The sequence below is a fragment of the Gracilinanus agilis genome, chromosome X (genome assembly GCF_016433145.1).
Source record: "Gracilinanus agilis isolate LMUSP501 chromosome X, AgileGrace, whole genome shotgun sequence".
NCBI lineage: Eukaryota > Metazoa > Chordata > Mammalia > Didelphimorphia > Didelphidae > Gracilinanus > Gracilinanus agilis.
Window position 1 is genome coordinate 13,972,002 of NC_058136.1, and position 16,392 is coordinate 13,988,393.

The 16,392-nt window shown below is 43.1% G+C and overlaps 2 protein-coding genes across 2 annotated transcripts in view; one reads left to right on the forward strand and one right to left on the reverse strand.

The window, feature by feature from the left end:
- The window catches only part of RBMX2 (RNA binding motif protein X-linked 2), a 36,496-nt gene extending 24,532 nt beyond the window's left edge, over positions 1 to 11,964 (forward strand). Inside the window, exon 6 of the mRNA XM_044682463.1 lies at positions 11,629 to 11,964. Coding sequence (XP_044538398.1) covers positions 11,629 to 11,750 — 122 coding nt within the window. The 3' untranslated portion in view covers positions 11,751 to 11,964. The remainder of the gene's footprint in view (positions 1 to 11,628) is intronic.
- A 2,389-nt stretch (positions 11,965 to 14,353) lies between these two features.
- The window catches only part of FSIP2 (fibrous sheath interacting protein 2), a 43,988-nt gene continuing 41,949 nt past the window's right edge, over positions 14,354 to 16,392 (reverse strand). The window contains 2 exon segments of the mRNA XM_044682682.1: positions 14,354 to 14,402; positions 14,885 to 14,982. Of these exon segments, the coding sequence (XP_044538617.1) occupies positions 14,354 to 14,402; positions 14,885 to 14,982 (147 nt within the window).

The window sequence follows — 16,392 nt, forward strand, 5'->3', positions numbered from 1 at the left end:
GTTCTTTTCATTGTCTACCTATATGATGTTTCTTTTGATATTTTCCAATTTTAGGGTCGCAGCCTCTATTCCAACATTCCGGTAGTAAAGTTGTGCCCTGGGTTATAGGATCATAGGCCCTGGAGCTGGAAGGAATCTCAGAAACCAACAAGTTCAACCCCTTCATTTTGTTGAGGAGGGGACAAAAGTTCAGAGGTGATGACTTACCTGAGCCTACCCTGGGAGTAAGTAGCAGAGCTCTATTTTATACCTGGGCCCTTGAACTCCAAGTCTAGTGTTCCTTACATTATAGTAGGTTTATTTCCTCTATGTTAGTCACGTAAAAGGAGCTTGTGGTTGCATATATTAATGCAATAATACAGAGGCCTTCAGAATAAACTCTCCTGAGCACCATTAGGATTAAGAAGTATTTATTTATGAACATTGAGGGAAGATGACTGAAGATTTTGGTGATAATGATTGTCTTGGCCTCTGAAAAGCATTTTTAAAATATCCACTCTAAGAAGAGTAGCAAGGGTTAGGCAAATAGGGCCAAGTGACTTGCCCAGGGTCACACAACTGGGAAGTATATGAGGCCAGATTTGAACCCAGGTCCTGCTGACTCCAGGCCTGGCACTGCATCCACTGTAGCTGCTCCCATCCCCTTTAAAAATGCTTTTCAGAGGGGCAGCTAAGTAGCACAGCAGATGGAGTGCCAGACCTGGAGTCAGAAGGATCTTGGTTCAAATCTGGCCTCAGAACTTTATAGCTATGTGACCCTAGACAAGTCACTTAATGCCAATTACCTAGCCATTGTTGCTCTTCTGCCTTGGAATTGATACTTGGTATCAATTTTTAAGACAGAAGTTAAAGGTTTTTTAAAAAGGTAAGGGTTATAGAAATAGGGGATAGAAAGCTGGCCTGGGGCTTGTAAAGGTTCCTTTAGTATGTATGGGTCTGAGGTGGACCTGGCTTCAAGGCCCACCTTTGACACATACTGGGTGAACTTTTACAAGCCCCTTGATTTCTTAGTGTTCTACACAATTCTCTAAGACACTAAGTTATAGAACAAGTGCCAATCTACATCGGTAGAATGAGTTTCCTTCCTGGGAGTTCCCTATACTAGTAAAATCATAAGTCGGCTTGGAAAACAAAGGGGTAGCTATCTTTCCCTTGCTAATACTGGTTTAGTTGCTCATTACCAGTCCAAAGTAGCACTGCTGGGGACAAGAGTCCCTCAATTTTTGCTTTCACCATTGCAGGGAAGGGATTTGTCTTTCATTGGAAAGCCATCCAAAACAATTCCTACATTATATTTGCATGGGCTTCATGAGAAAGGTTGATAATGTTAGTTCCAGAGAACACCACCCAGGGATTGGGCTTTCCAGGATTACATTAGATCTCCCCAAGAGTAGTTCATAGTATATTTTGGAAGACAAAGCTGATCCTGGAAAAGAGGAGCTTCAGATCTTGGTATTTTATGCAGTCCTTGACCTAGGTCCTGCTTAATTTGGTGAGTGGGATAAGATCTCCTGACTACATTGCTTATACTTAGTTGTATAACAATTGACCGAAAGGATAGCTATAGCGAGAAATGGGGGCTAACCTGCAATTATTTTACCAAATTTATTAACTTTGAGGGTACATCTCTCTTGCTCAAAAACTCTCTTCTATTCCAGTCCCTATTGACCTCTCCCATCTGATTTCCTATAGCATCTAGCATTTAATCCCCCCCCCCCTTGATCCATAATTTCATCAGTGTGAGAAATTCTTTGGGTATGAATTTTCTCCACCAGTGCAGATGGGCCATTCATCTTTGTTGCCCAAGCTTACACAGCCAGTGTAGTATTAGGTAGGATTTGGACCCAGGTCTTCTTGACAAGATCTCTGCTATACTACACACTGCTTTTCCTTGATAATATTCTGACCCATATTGTTCTCTAATTATAGGATCAGGTAGGATTAGAGAGTGGGCAGGGGCTTTAGAGCCCTCTTTGTACAGACGAGGCAGCTTGAGGTCCAGAGTGAGAAATGGTCAGGGTCACTGGTGCTGTAAATTGAGCCAGCACTAAAACCTAGGTCCCTGGCCTGTTTCCATTAGAACACATTTCCTGGGTGTGAGATGAGTCTTGTCTCCCCGATAGTCTGTGTTATGAGCTCTACATGGGGAGGCGTCAACTGCCCTTTTGTGAATCTTCTTGTACTTAGTGAGTTGCCATTTTAAAAAACTGGGCAGGTCAACAAATTGTTTCCAAAGACATTGAATGCTCTGGTCTTTATCATGACTTTTCTTGGTAATCCTTAGGGAATTCTTGAAAGCTTATGCTAGAGTGCTCCCCTTTCTCAGGTGCTCAGAGATTCACCAAGTTCTTTTCTCAGAACCCTATGAGATAGGTCAAGCATTCTTATCCTCCTTTTACAGATGAAGCAACAGGCTTAGAGAGCAGTGCTCCTTCCCCTCTAAACATTGTAAGCAGGCTTTTGCTTCTCTAGTGTAGCAAGCAATTCCTTTGACACACCCTGCCTGCTTTTAAATATATTTAATTTTCTCTGACATTAAGTGTACGTAGAGCTTTTTCAGGGCTTGTCCTCCTGGTTAGATGGCGATGATGGTGCCATCTCAGTAGTGGTGCTGGATCGAGAAAACACCTTTGACAGAGCTGAAGACACCTTCTCAAGCACTTTAGAAGATTGCCTGGAAACGTGGACCTTAGGAGTTCCTGTAGATAAAAATCAAGGGAAATGGGACTATCTCAGTTAGAGCTCTCTTACACTTTTTTTTAAACCCTTGCCTTCCACCTTAGAATCAATACTGTGCATCAGCTCCAAGGCAGAAGAGTGATAAGGGCTAGGCAATGGGGGTCAAGTGACTTGCCCAGGGTCACACAGCTGGGAAGTATCTGAGGTCAGATTTGAACCCAAGACCTCCTGTCTCTAGGCCTGGCTCTCATTCTATTGAGCCAGTTAGCTTTCCCCTTTCTTTATACTTTTAAATCCTCTACAAAGCAAAGATGGGCCATAGACTAATCTTAAGCTTCGCAGGCTCTCATCACCCTCCTTTCTTCTTTTGTCATCCCTTTTATATAGGGCTTCATGATTTACAAATCATGTTCCAATGTTTCCTCGATTGAGCTTTAAGATAACTCTGAAGGGGGTAGCTTGAGGATTACCATTAACATTCCACAGTCTTGTCAGTTCACTTCTCTGGCCTGATTTTCCTTGTGTCCCTTCATACATCCTAATCCCAGGCCAAATTGAACTCCTATTCTCATGGCCTGCCTTCTCTAGCCTAGTCCCTCAAACTCAGAATGCCCAAAAAGGAACCCATCTCTCTCCAAACCTGCTCTTTGGTCCAGCTTTCCAAGTTCTGTTGATAGTATCACTGTTTACAATAACATAGGCTTGAAGCCAGGGAATCATGCTGGATTGTTCCCTCACCCTCGCCACCTCCCCCTTTACACAAATCAGTTGCCATGCTATGTTTACAATATTTGTCACATCCATCCTTTCCTCTCCATTCCCACTGTTAAGAACCTAGCCGAGGCCCTTATTCCTGATCTTTTTGCCTCTAGTCTCTCCCCACTCCCATCCATTCTTCCCACAGCTGTCCCAAGTTCTGTCTAAAGTCTAAACCCTAGGTCTGACCAGGTTGCTGCTTTGCTTAACAATTTGCAGTGGGCTCCCTGTATGCCTAGCCTACGATGAAGTACAAATCCTTGAACCTGATATACCAGCTTTATTTTGAGTTTCCTGTTTTCCTCCAACTGTACTGATGAAACTCTTCCCCATTCTGGACCTTCCATCTCCTGCCTCCATGTATTCTTACAGGCCCAGAATACCCTCCTACCTTATCACCTAGAAATCTTTCTATTTCTTCATGGTCCCTCTCTGAACAAATCCTCTTTCCTCCTAAACTTCCTCAGTTTCCAGGTTCACAACCTATTTCTAACTCTTATTTTCTGTCTTAGAATCAATAGTAAGTATGGATTCCAAGGCAGAAGAGAAATAAAAAGGAGTTGGGAGTTTAGTGACTTGCCCAGGGTCACACAGCTAGGGAGTGTCTGAGGTCACATTTGAACCCAGGGCCTCCTGATTACAGGCCTAGCACTATTCCACTGGGCCACCTAGCTGCTCCTCACCTATGTTATAGGTGAGGAGCCTTCACATTGGCCTCCCTGTCTCAAGTCTCTCCCCATTCTAGTCTATCTTGCATGTTGCTGCCAAAGGGATCTTGCCAAAGCCCAGGTCTGACTGTGTGATTCCTTTACTCAACCAACTCCAGGGGTTCCTTATTACCTTTGAGAAAATATAAACTCTTTTTAGCTTTTCAAGGCCTTCACAGTGTGGCCCCAGTCTAATTTTACAGCCAAACTGTCACATCCTTTCTGTTTCTTACTCACATGTGGTCCATCATGCTTAGAATGCACTCTCATCCCCTCCACTTCATTGAGTTCCTCTCTTCCATTTAGATGTAGCTCAGACACCACCTTCTCTGAAGACCCCCACCCCCACCCCCACATTCCCCAACTGCTTGTACTTGGTCGTTGATTTTCTGACTATTGATGCTGGGTGTACTTGGTTACAGATTTGTTTTCCCTGTGAGGGCGGGAGCTCATTGGGAATAAGGACTGTCATCGTCTTCGTCTGCCCAGGTAGACACTTAATAAGTGCTTGAGGTGTGTCTGATGGAGCCAGCATGTTTTTCTTCCTTTTCCCTGTACTCTTTGCCTGGATCTCTCCTTTGTAATTTTGGATCCTACACACTATCTACTGTGCCACCTCTAGGCAAGGGCCAAAGGACCATTATTCCCCCTCTAGGCTGCCTGGACCCAAGATGGCTCTGAGCCTCTGGTGGAGCTGGACTCTCTTCTGCCTTTCAGAGCAAGTCCCAGCTTCCCAGTTGCAACAAGGATGCCTCATGTTAGGATGTAGGCTCCCAGGTTCTAGAATGGGAAGAGATTTGATAAGGCTAGTAAGTGGGAGAGGCCATGTTTGAACCCAACTCCTCAGACTCCCAAGTTCTGTGCTCTTGCCCCTACACCAATATGGCATTCATTATATCTGATACATCAAGACACCGGTTCTTCTGAAGTTTCTCAATAGGTAGAGTCCCACTAGCTCATGAAAATCATTATGTCGCCTTTAGCCAAGGCCTGGCCTGAGTCAGCAGTGCTCCTTCAAGCTTCTACGAGCCTGGTTAAACTGAGCAGTCCTGGGATCTGGCTGCCTTTTTACTATGTCAGTATGACATCCCTCCTCCAATCTGTGGCAGGGGTTAAGATGAGTTAAAGGCAGACAGCTGGACTGGGCCTTGCCACCACTGCGTTGGCTTTATTTGGTGGTCCCTGTCTAGTCCGAGCAGTGTGGTATAATGGCAAGTGTATGGATGAGAGCTGGAAGAGCTGCCTCCCAGCCCACCCTGCTGTGACTACTTCTTCATTCTTGGCTAAGCCTCTTCCCCTTTCTGGGTCTTGGTGTTCTCTCTGAGAGGGGCTGGACTACATAGTCTTTAAGCTCTCTTCAGGCCTTTAAGCTTATGACAAGATACAAGGTTAGAAAAGCACCTGGATTTCTAATGATGAAAAATGAATTAGTGAGGCTAGAGATTGGGGAAATCCTCACTATCTAAGCTATTCTAACTTCCCTCCCCCCTCAGAATACTTAGGTATTTTCTCTGTCTCTCCTTTACCCTCTTCCTCCCTTCCTCCCCCTCTTCCCTGCTCTCTCTCTCCACCCTCTCTCTCCCTCTTCCTTCTTTTGCTCTCACACTCACCAGACCTTCTGGGAAGAAGAGTTTTTCAAAGAGCTACTCAACCCAAGCCCCCTCTTCCCATCTAATGAAGGCTGTCCTCAGTCATCTTAGTGTGGTGGCTACAGAGATGGCCATAGCTCCTACAGGGAGACCTCCTTTAAGCCAAAATAAACACCCTTCCTTGAACTTGTCCACAGTCACCCAACTTTACAAACGTTGAAATTCGAACCCAGGTTTTCCTAACTCCAGGTCCAGCACTATCTTCTAGACCACATTACTTCTCTAAGAGGCAAGTGGTAGAGGAGAGAGTAAAACAGAACATCAGAGAGATGAGAGTAGACAGCACAAGAGATTTAGTACATAGAAACATATGTACCTATATATGTGTGTTATGTACACACGTCCCTATCTGTATGAAGGAGAGTGACTGAAAAAATAAGAAAGAAGCGCCAAGCCGTGGGTCCACTATTGAAGGCTTCAGGGCCAGAGTTGTGTATAGTTTCTTTGAACAATCTATAATGCCAATTGTATCTTGTGAAATCAGTGTAACTTCTGTGAAATAGGTCTACTTTGTTTTGACATTTGGAGCATCTTCATTGTACTCAGTGGGCAATTTATAATGCAGTTAGAGTAACACTGGCTCAGAGAAGAACTTACTCAGTAATTTATTTTATTTACAATTTGAATCTCTGTTCAGTCAGTGTGCTATATAATTGGTAAGAGCCTTTAGGGAGACATGGGTTCAAATCCTGTCTCTGGCACAGTGGCTGTGTGTTCCAAGCAGCTCCCTGAGGCTAAGTTACAGAGCAAGTGCCAGTCTGCACTGGTACAAGAGAGTTTTCTTCCCAGCAATTCCTAACCCTAACCCTGGCTACATGGCTAATCTTTTGGAGTAGCAAGTAAAATCATCAAAGGAGGAATGGAATACAGTGCTCTGGATTTGTTGGTAGAGGACCTGGGTTCCAATCTCATCTCTGCTAATTATTAGTTATGTGACCTTGAGCAAGTCAGTTCTCTTTTCTAGACTTCTCTTTCATCCTCTTTAAAGTGAAGAATTTAAACTAGATGGGCTCTACGATTAAAGTCCTTGGATCCATTTTGGAATGGGAGGAGGAAGCCCAGGCCAAATTAGTGATAATTGAGAAGGACTGTGGCAGCTTACTTATTTGGTGGAATACAGAGTGACAGAAAAATGGAAGGCTTCTGCCAGGTCGAGGCCCAGTTGCTATCTCTTGCTTCTTGGGGGTGGGGACAGAAACTGGAAAAGGGAAATGATCAGAAATTGGCGATTCCCAGGGACTGAAGGGGGACCTGAAGCTAATTAAGATAATGTTTAAAGAGTGTGTCACGTACCTGGTGTGCCCTCCTTGGAGGTTATGGAGGGTGATTTAGGGCCCTCGAAGATGGTGATAAACTGTACCAAATGAGAGAGAAAACATCAACTTCTCTTCTAGTACAGGAAGTTAAGGCCCTGCCACCTCTACCTTGGACTTTCTGGAGAATCTAGGGAAGGGCTCAGAAGGAGCAGCCGCCACTGCCCTTGTGACCCAATGGCGTTGGTGCCCTAGTCCTTTACGGAGTTTGCAGCAGTTTGCAATAAAAGCTGTCCCCCAGCACACAGATATACACACAATAGAAAAGGAGCCAACCCCCCTAGTAGCTAGACTGTTTTGCCAGGATGAGCCTCTCCAGGCTTTCAGTACAGTTTAGAAACAGCAGTAATGAAATCTGGGCTAGCTTTGCTTTTATACACAGCCTAGAGGAGAAAGAGTGCTGTTCTCAGCGCTGCTTGGCAGCTGCCTCTTCCCTTTGGCCCAGCCTTCTTTGTAGTGCCACCTCAGGGTCTCTGAGAAGTGCTCTTTTACAGAGCCAAGGAACAAAGACACATCATTCACCACTCTGTTTGGTATTTAGAAAGTGCTTGTCCAAAGTGGGTAGCTAGAGCCAGCCTTATCTGTAAATAAATTCTAGCTTATGTGCTCAGGAAGACACTCACAACTGCCCCCCTATTCCCCATTCACTGATACTTGAAATGCCTTTCCTAGGATTTCCTAGGCACCATGGCCTTTTATTCCCCAACTGTAAATATAGTTCAAATGAAAATTCCTTTGGGAGAAGCAGGAGTCAATGACAGTAGGTTCTTTTCTGAACAAGTTTTAATAGAGTGGAGACATGGACACCAACGTATGGGTGAAGGGCATAGAAGAAGAAAACCGAGGGGAGCTGTTTGTTTAACAATGTGAAGGCAAATTGCTTTGGAACTTTTAAAGACTTGGGCCAGTGCAATAAATGAGCAACCCTGCCTCCAGAGGATTTATGGTGAAGCAGGCCACCTACCCCCTTCCTGCTGGAGAGGGCACAGATACGACAGACGTTTTTTGGACTTAACCATCATGGGGAATTTGTTTTGCTTGGTTTGGCAAATTTGCCTTGAGGGTCTTGTTTTTGCTTTCCTTTTTCCCCAGTGAAGGGAGAGAGAATAAAACCTCTTCAATTGAAAAAAAAAATGTTTTAAACTTTTTAAAGCCTCAAGAACAAGGAGGCCTGCGGGGGCAGTCCTTGTGACACAAATAATCAGGGCACATTGGCATGTATGTAGAGGAGAGAAGCCAGGCCCAAAATGTCTGGGCCCTGAATCCAAGTTCTAACAACCACCATCATTGGGTCTTTCCCCTTAGTTTGTTCTTTAAGACTTGACTGGGACTATTGTGAGGACTGTGGCTGGAGAAAAGAGAATTCTTATTAATGGGCTCTCTCTCTCCTGGGGACATCATTGTTTGGGTCTCAGCTCGCCCCCTACTTCTGCATGGCTGGACTCTTAGGTATGGATTTCATGAAATACATACCTGAAGGCTGCTTGTTTCATCCAGTGTCTTGGCCTCTTCCAGATACACTGTGAGCAGAACAAAAAAGGAGTCATTTTTAAAGGAGACTAAAATTCAATGACATTTGGTCTTAATCAACATCCCACAGTCAGAGTTAGTGGTTGCTTAAGTGGATTGAATTGGAATCTTTCCATAGTGAACCCAAGGCCTAAGATATGTGGTCCTTGGTGGTGCTGGGAGCCGTCCCTGGTTCCCTTGTGAGAGATTAGGAAAGGTGGAACATGTGCATGGTATGTGGTACACGGAGCATTCAAGTACAGAAGACTAGATGTAGGACTGCAGGCAAGTTACTTTGCCTCTGGCTGATTTGAAAAATGGAAGGGGTAGAGTTGGCCTCCCCTTTAGCTTGATGACATAGGGACCACGTATGCGATATAGATTGTAGACTGTTATTTCTGGTGGGGGGGCACCCGTGAGACATGGAGAGAAGCAGTTTTCCTTGGGCACCGCCGCTCATCTTTTGCAACGACTTTAAATGGGATTGGATGGTGTCAGGCTAAAACTCAAGAGTGAAATAGAAACTCCTGAGAGACATTCAAGGCTCGAACCACAGTACTTAAGCCTAGACCAGTGCATTCATTTGCTCGCTCGCTCTCGCTCTCTCTCTCTCTCTCTCACACACACACACACACACACACACACACACAAAACAGGCATCTTAGAAGTTTCAACTAGGAAAGTGTGGCAATATTTTAAACATACATTTTTAATGGGACTGGACATAAAAGATAAAAGTGGACCTACTGTTCTGCCCCAGATATGAGATAGGCAAATGCATGAGAGCATTTTTAGATCACAGAACCCAATTATGTATTTTTAGAAGTCTTAATCTATGGCTACCACTGGGAAACCCTAGGGCCATGGGTTCTGGGCTCCTTTGGTTTCAGATTTTCTAAGAGCTTTGCTCACAGTATGTTTTATCATCTCTCCTTTTATAGATGAGGAAACTGAAGCACTCAAATCTGGAATATCAGGGATTGGCAGCAGGTTTGATTATATATAGGGTCATCCAGAAGAGAGGTCATATGTCTCACCTCATCCCCTGCCTCCCCAGTTAACTGATTTGGGTGACCTTGGACAAGTACCTTCCCTTCTTGCAAATAGGAAGCATCATGAATATATCACCTTCCTTGCAAGGTGCTCAGTTATAGAGCTTCAGGCATAAACATGAGTTCCTCTGGAGAGTATTCCTTCACTAAAGTTTTCCCCTGATGCTTTAGCATAACATGGAAGTGAAAGTTTAACTCTTAGGCATCAAAGATGGGCCTAGTAATAGATTCTTACCTCCAAGGCCTACTCTAGCAAAGGGTATGAAAAATCACATCAAACTTGGCCATGGAGTTAATACATTTGTTTTTTAAACCCTCACCTTCCACCTTAGAATCAGTACTGTGTATTGGTTCTAAGGCAGAAGAGCAGTAAGGGCTAGGCAATGGGAGTTAAGTGACTTGCCCAGGGTCACACGGCTAGGAAGTGTCTGAGGCCAGATTTGAACCCAGGACCTCCCATCTCTAGACCTCGCTCTCAATCCACTGAGTCCACTCAGCTATAACAAATCATGAAGACAGTATTATACTAAGGCATGGAAGGAGGACATGTAAGGGTCACATCATGGATACTTTCAAATAACTCATTTCACATTAAGAATGTATTAAAGCAGTGACTAATGTTTCTTAAATATGCTCTAACTTAAAAAAAAAAATAAAAGCAATCTAACCATCAGTTGATTTCTTGCCGGTACCTGAGCTCTCTCTCCTGGGGGAAAAAAAGAGAAATTTTCATTTCCTGTTCAATCAGTAAAGTTCGGAATTACATGTTAGTTAAAAGAACAACTTATCAAGTATTGACTGATGCACATAGAATAAGAGCATGACAAAGTCTCAAGCCAAACAGAATATGTTGTAGAACCTGGATTAAGCTTGCCTTAGATTTATCTGCATCCTCTTTCACCTCCATTGCTGCCAACTCCAGAGCTAAGTAATCATTGTTACTTAGTCCTAAGTGGCTATTTGTTGGGGAAGTTTGGCATTTAGCATTTGGAGCAAGTAGGGAGGGGTGCTTACCTGGGATGGTGCCACCAAATAGAAAGTCAGAAGTAAACCTCAACTCATACTGCTGTATCCCTGTTAGGGAATGGAGAGTGGGGCCTGATAGGGGAGGTCTGGTGTGTGAAGCATGTTCCCTCCCTCCTTTAAGGTGCTGTGGGTGCTCTTAAAAAATTTCAACCAATAAAGGCTCAGTGGCTTGCTACTAATGACAGCCCTGGCAGGGAGGGAGGGAAAGACCTGGAAGCTGGGGCTTGATGGGAAAGGGGGGAAAGTTTTGGATAGGCCTTGATTGTCCTTGGGAGGACAGGGTGCCAAATTTTGTATCCTTTATAGTCATAAAAGTTGGATCAGAGGATTTAAAGCTAGACGGGGCCTTCAAGAAATCCTCTAGTCAGCTCCCTCCATTTTACAGAAGTGGACACAAGCAAACTTGCCCAGTGCCACCTGCTAAGTAAAGGAACGAATCGAATCTAGCTTCCTTCTCTCCAGAGCCAATGCCTCCCCCTCCCCCCTACCCCACAATTCTGCTTCTTTTCATTTAGCTCCTATTTAAATACTGGCATAATTGAAAATTTCCACCTTTCCAAAAAGTTGGTATCAGAAAGTGTAGATCCCCTTTAAACTCCAGAAGAACAGGGGCAGAAACAGCTAAAAAGATTTATAAGGTGAGAGTTTCAGTGTTTAAAAGGAGAGTTAGGCATGGTTAAGGGAGTGAGCCGGCAGGACAAATAACACCTGAAACCTGATGAATATGTTTTCTGTATTGAAAGAATTCACAGAAAAGATACCAGAAGGAAAAAAAGAATGAATTAGCATGAGCATTCGTCCTCAAAACAAGGAAACTGGTAAGCTCTAGCATTAGCCAAGAAAAGAAAGAAAGAAGGTAGAATGATAAGGAAGATGACCATGGAGAGTCCTGTGGAAAACTAAGACAGAAATGTAAAAATTGAATTGTTTTTTTCAGAAGACAAAAAGACCCAGAAAGTTACTTGGAGAGCAGCTTCAAGATGCAAGAATAAAGATGGTAGAGCCAGAGGACAGACCATGGAGAGACAAGTGGCGAACTACATTTCCTCAAAAATGTGAAGAAAGGAAGAGTCCAGATATCATATTTTTGGAAATCATTTCTCACCTGGCTGTACTACACTGGGACTTCTCTCTACCTTTTCCACCATACCACTTTGTACCTTCCCTGGCTCCCCATTTCTCCCCTTGCTTTTTAGCTTATTTTGTGTATTGTCTTCTTCCATTAGATTGTAAGCTCCTTGAAGACAAGGGTTGTTGTCCACTCCCTCCCCCCCCCCCCAAGTGCTTAGTACAGTGCCCGGTGCATAGTATGCACTTAATAAATATTTCACTGGCAACTGACTGACAAATAGTATGAGAAAAATTTGCAGAATTATGGAGAGATCAAAGGACAGGCTATAAATAGGCAATGCATCAGACACCAACAGAGATGAATGCCAGGTTGAATGCCCTTAAACATACTGATGTCAAACACTAGAGCTCCCCTGATAAAGGGCAGATTTTATAAGTAGATGAGATGAAAAGCATCACTTATCCAAGAACACCAATTATCCATCTAGATGAAAAATGACTGGCCAAGGTAAGCCTCAGGGAGGCCTTTGATATGCATATCAGCCATGAACTACTGGTAAAGGAGGCCAGGCTTAGCTAGGACTTTTGATGTGAAAATCAATTATAAGCTTTGCCCGGGCTGGCTAAAAATGGGGACTAGATTTCAATATTACACAAGGTCAGGGAGTTGTCATCTGTAGTTGCCCCAAGTGTAAAAAGACTTAGAAGAGGCACCAGACTGATTGCTGGTAAAATGAACAGATACCAAGGCAGCAGCCATTTTTATCTTGATTGACAATTAAAGGCCACAAACAGGCCAAGGGGAAGGAAAGAGTAAATTGTGTGTGTGTGTGTGTGTGTGTGTGTATACATATTTAAAAATACACATATATTACTACAGAATTCCCAACAACAGCAAAGTAAAGGCAAGGAGGAATGAGAAGATGGAATTATGTTATTGCCGGTGTTAACATAAAAATGGACAATTGAGGGAGAAGGAAGAACAGATAATCCCAAAGGGGCACTTCCATTTGGGAAATGGGGAGGGAAATGGGAAAATTTGAAAATGCTGAATTTAGGTTCCATCTTTGATGATGTGTCTCCCTGTGCTTATGTGTAAGACAGATTTTGGACTATCCTAGTGAATGAAGGTAGGGCACATTCCTTTCTGTTAAACATGTAATTTAGCAGATTATGACAGAACCATATTTACCATTATAACTTAGAATAGAAATGGTTTGACTTCTGCTATAAAACAGAATAAGGGTACAGAAGGGATTTAAAAAGAATCCGAGACTCAACCATACTTTGCATTTGGGAAACACACCAAATAGCTAGACAGAGTTTAACATGAGAAATTAGGGCAGCAGCTAGGTGACACAGTAGATAGAACACTAGGCCTGGAGTTTGGAGGACCTGGGTTAAAATCTGATCTCAGATACTTGCTAGCTGTTTGACCCTGGGCAAGTCACTTCATTCACCTAGAGTTGTTACTAAGTTAGAAAATAAAGGTTTAAAGAAATTTTAAAATGAAAACTACTAAACTTAGGTAAATCCTGCCTTTAACTCATACTAGCAGTTTGACCCTGGATGAGTAGTTCCCTAACCTCTTAGGGCCTCCAAACACCGCACCCTCCTTTTTTATCCCTTACCTTCCATCTTGGAATCAATACCATGTATTGGTTCTAAGGCAGAAGAGCAGAAAGGGCTAGGCAATTGGGGGTTAAGTGACTTGTCCAGAGTCACACAGCTAGGAAGTGTCTGAGGTCTGATTTGAACCCAGGACCTCCCATCTCTGGGCCTGGCTCTCAATCCACTGAGTCACATAGCTGCCCCTCCCCTCCCCAAACAACTCTCTTAAGACTATTATAAATAGCATTAGTAGAGAGATTCTTCCTGGTTAGCCTCTTATGTTGAAGAAATCTCAGGCCTGGCCCAAAAAAATGCTTCATACAATTTCAGAAAAATCAGAACTTATAGTCATACTAATCGGGCAAAAGTGAATTCAAATTACAAAGCATTGGGGCAGCTAGATAGTATAGTGGATAGAGCACCAGACCTGGAGTTGGGATGATCTGGGTTTAAATCTGGCCTCAGATACTGCCTAGCTGTGGGACCCTGAGCAAGTCACTTAACGGCAGTTGCCTAACCCTTCCCACTCTTGTGTGTCTTTGTATTGATTCTAAGACAGAAGGTAAGGGTTTTTAAAAAACACAAAATGTTATGAGATCTAAATATGGGCACGACATCACACGTAAACACACCATTCATAAGGAAAATAGACCAATAGTAAATTATCCACCTAACAGCATAGCAACTATATTTTTAGGGAAGGCAACTGATGAACAGGAAAAGAATTCGAGTTAGGACTAGAATCCTGGAACAATTAGTTTGACAGGTAGAGGGAGAGAACTGAAACTTCTCTAAACCTTCATGGAATTTTCCAAGTAGTCGATATTTGCGTATTAAAGAAGCTTACAAAGGAATTCAGGAAAACAAATTCTACCTATACAGAAACATGATAAAAAACCAAAAGCTACTGAAATACAGCCCAAGGATGGAGTCCTAAATGGAAGAGCTGCAGCCGTAGTCTTCCCATGTCACTGGCCAGCTCATAGGCCTTCAGTGGGGCCATTTAGCTTCTTGGATAAAATACAAAGCCTGAAATTTAAAGCCATTCACAATCTAGCATGTTCCAAGTCTCATTTCAGATTTCTTTTGCATGGGGGGATAAAAAGTAATGCCGAGAGCTGAAAAGGCCGAAGTGAGAATCAAATGATTTACACACCGACTATAACCATATAATTAGGAACAACCATAACAGGTAGACTTCACATGAAAGAGAAAAGATGTTCTGAAGGGACCACAGAAAGAAGACGACTTGGTCACTACAGGGCTAATGGCACTATGTATCTTTGAATGTGGGCTTAGTGACTAAAGAACCTAAAGGGAAGGACATCTGTAGAATCATTTACAATCTCTCTTTTCTGGGAGTTCCCTTGTGCCTGATCTTCTGAGATTCTTTTCTCATGCTCTTGTTTACACATTTGAACACTTGTGCTTGTCACAAAAGATCATCATAAACTTAATTTTAATAAACTTATTTGTAAAATAAACTTAATTTGTTAAAAAAAATCCCATACCCTTCAGAAAGCATTTCTTGGTTGTATGAGTAGGAGCTCATAGTTCTGTGTATCAGATAATGTGGAGGTTCTGAAGTCACATCTTTCACCTCTTCTTCCTGAAAAAAGTACAAGAAAAGCATCAAAGCACAATTTTAAGCAAGTAAAAAAAAAAAACCCAGACTAGAAACACTCAATTGCCTCTGTAGCCCCGGTACTCCTGAGCACATCTGATTGTCAGGTCTCATGAGACAATGGTGGGAGCAGTGTGGAAAAGGTGAAAGAATGAGAGACCAAGGAAAGCACGAAATTTAAAAAAAAGCGAATGGTCCAGGGCATTGGATTATGGGGAGGGCTTCACTAGATTGACCCCAACGCTCTTGGCTCTGTCTTGCTGTCATGGCATTTCAGTCTAAAAAACTCAGCACTCTACTTCCAGAATAGAGAATAAATGTGTTGGGAGACCTTCTTCTAGATCAGTGATGGGCAAACTAGGGCCTGTGGGCCAGATTCGGCCCCCTGAAATGTTCTATCCAGCCGCATGACATTATTCCTAATCTGACGGATATAGTGAGTAGGATACAATACAGTGAAACTTCAAAAGAGTTGCCTTAGAAACAGACTGACAGAGGAGCATTTCCTTTCCTTTGACCCCTCTTTAAAAAGTTTGCCCATCACTGGTCTAGGTGGTTTTTTTTATACTTGGCTCAGGGGAATCTCATTTTCTATTTTTCTGGTGCCTCTCAGGATCATGACAGGACTATAACTTTAGAGCTGGAAGGTATCTAAGAGGTCCCTGAGTCCAACCTTCTTATTTTATAGAGGAGGAAACTGAGGCACAGAGAAGCAAAATTTCTGAGAGACAGACTTTAAACCGGTGATGGCAAACCTATGACACATGTCGACATTGACACACCTAGCCATTTTTGATGACACGCATACAGAGAAGTATGGGGCCGCGTGCCGAGGTTGAAACATTTGCTGTAGTGTCGTGTAGACACTCTGCACTCTAGATGACAATCCTACCTATATTAATTTACCTATTTTGGTTTATTAAATACAGTTATATATTACAATTATACTTTTTGTTATTTAACCTATAAATATCATGAAATTATGTTTTTTTTTTTCTCGAAGTGATGCGCCAGCCGAGTGATGCTCAGTTTTTTGGTGAATTTTGACCCACCGAGCTCAAAAGGTTGCCCATCACTGCTTTAAACCCAGGTCTTCCTCACTCCCAAGTCTAGTGCTCTATCCACCAAAGCCTGCTGTGTTTTCTCAAGGCCATGCTTTCCAAGTTTCTCCCTAGCCAAAGTCAATGTTGCTTCATCTTTTAAGCACCTAGACCTAGAGCATGTTTCAGGTCTTCACAAATATGGAATTTTGTTGGGGGTAAAGGTAAGGGGCTCCTTTTGCAGACAAACCTCAATCTCTTTGGGAGATGCTGTGGCTAAAAAATTCATCTCTCTGTGACCAACTTGACTCTGAGCCTCTGGGAATTCTCTAGCCTGGGCCTCCCACAAAAGACA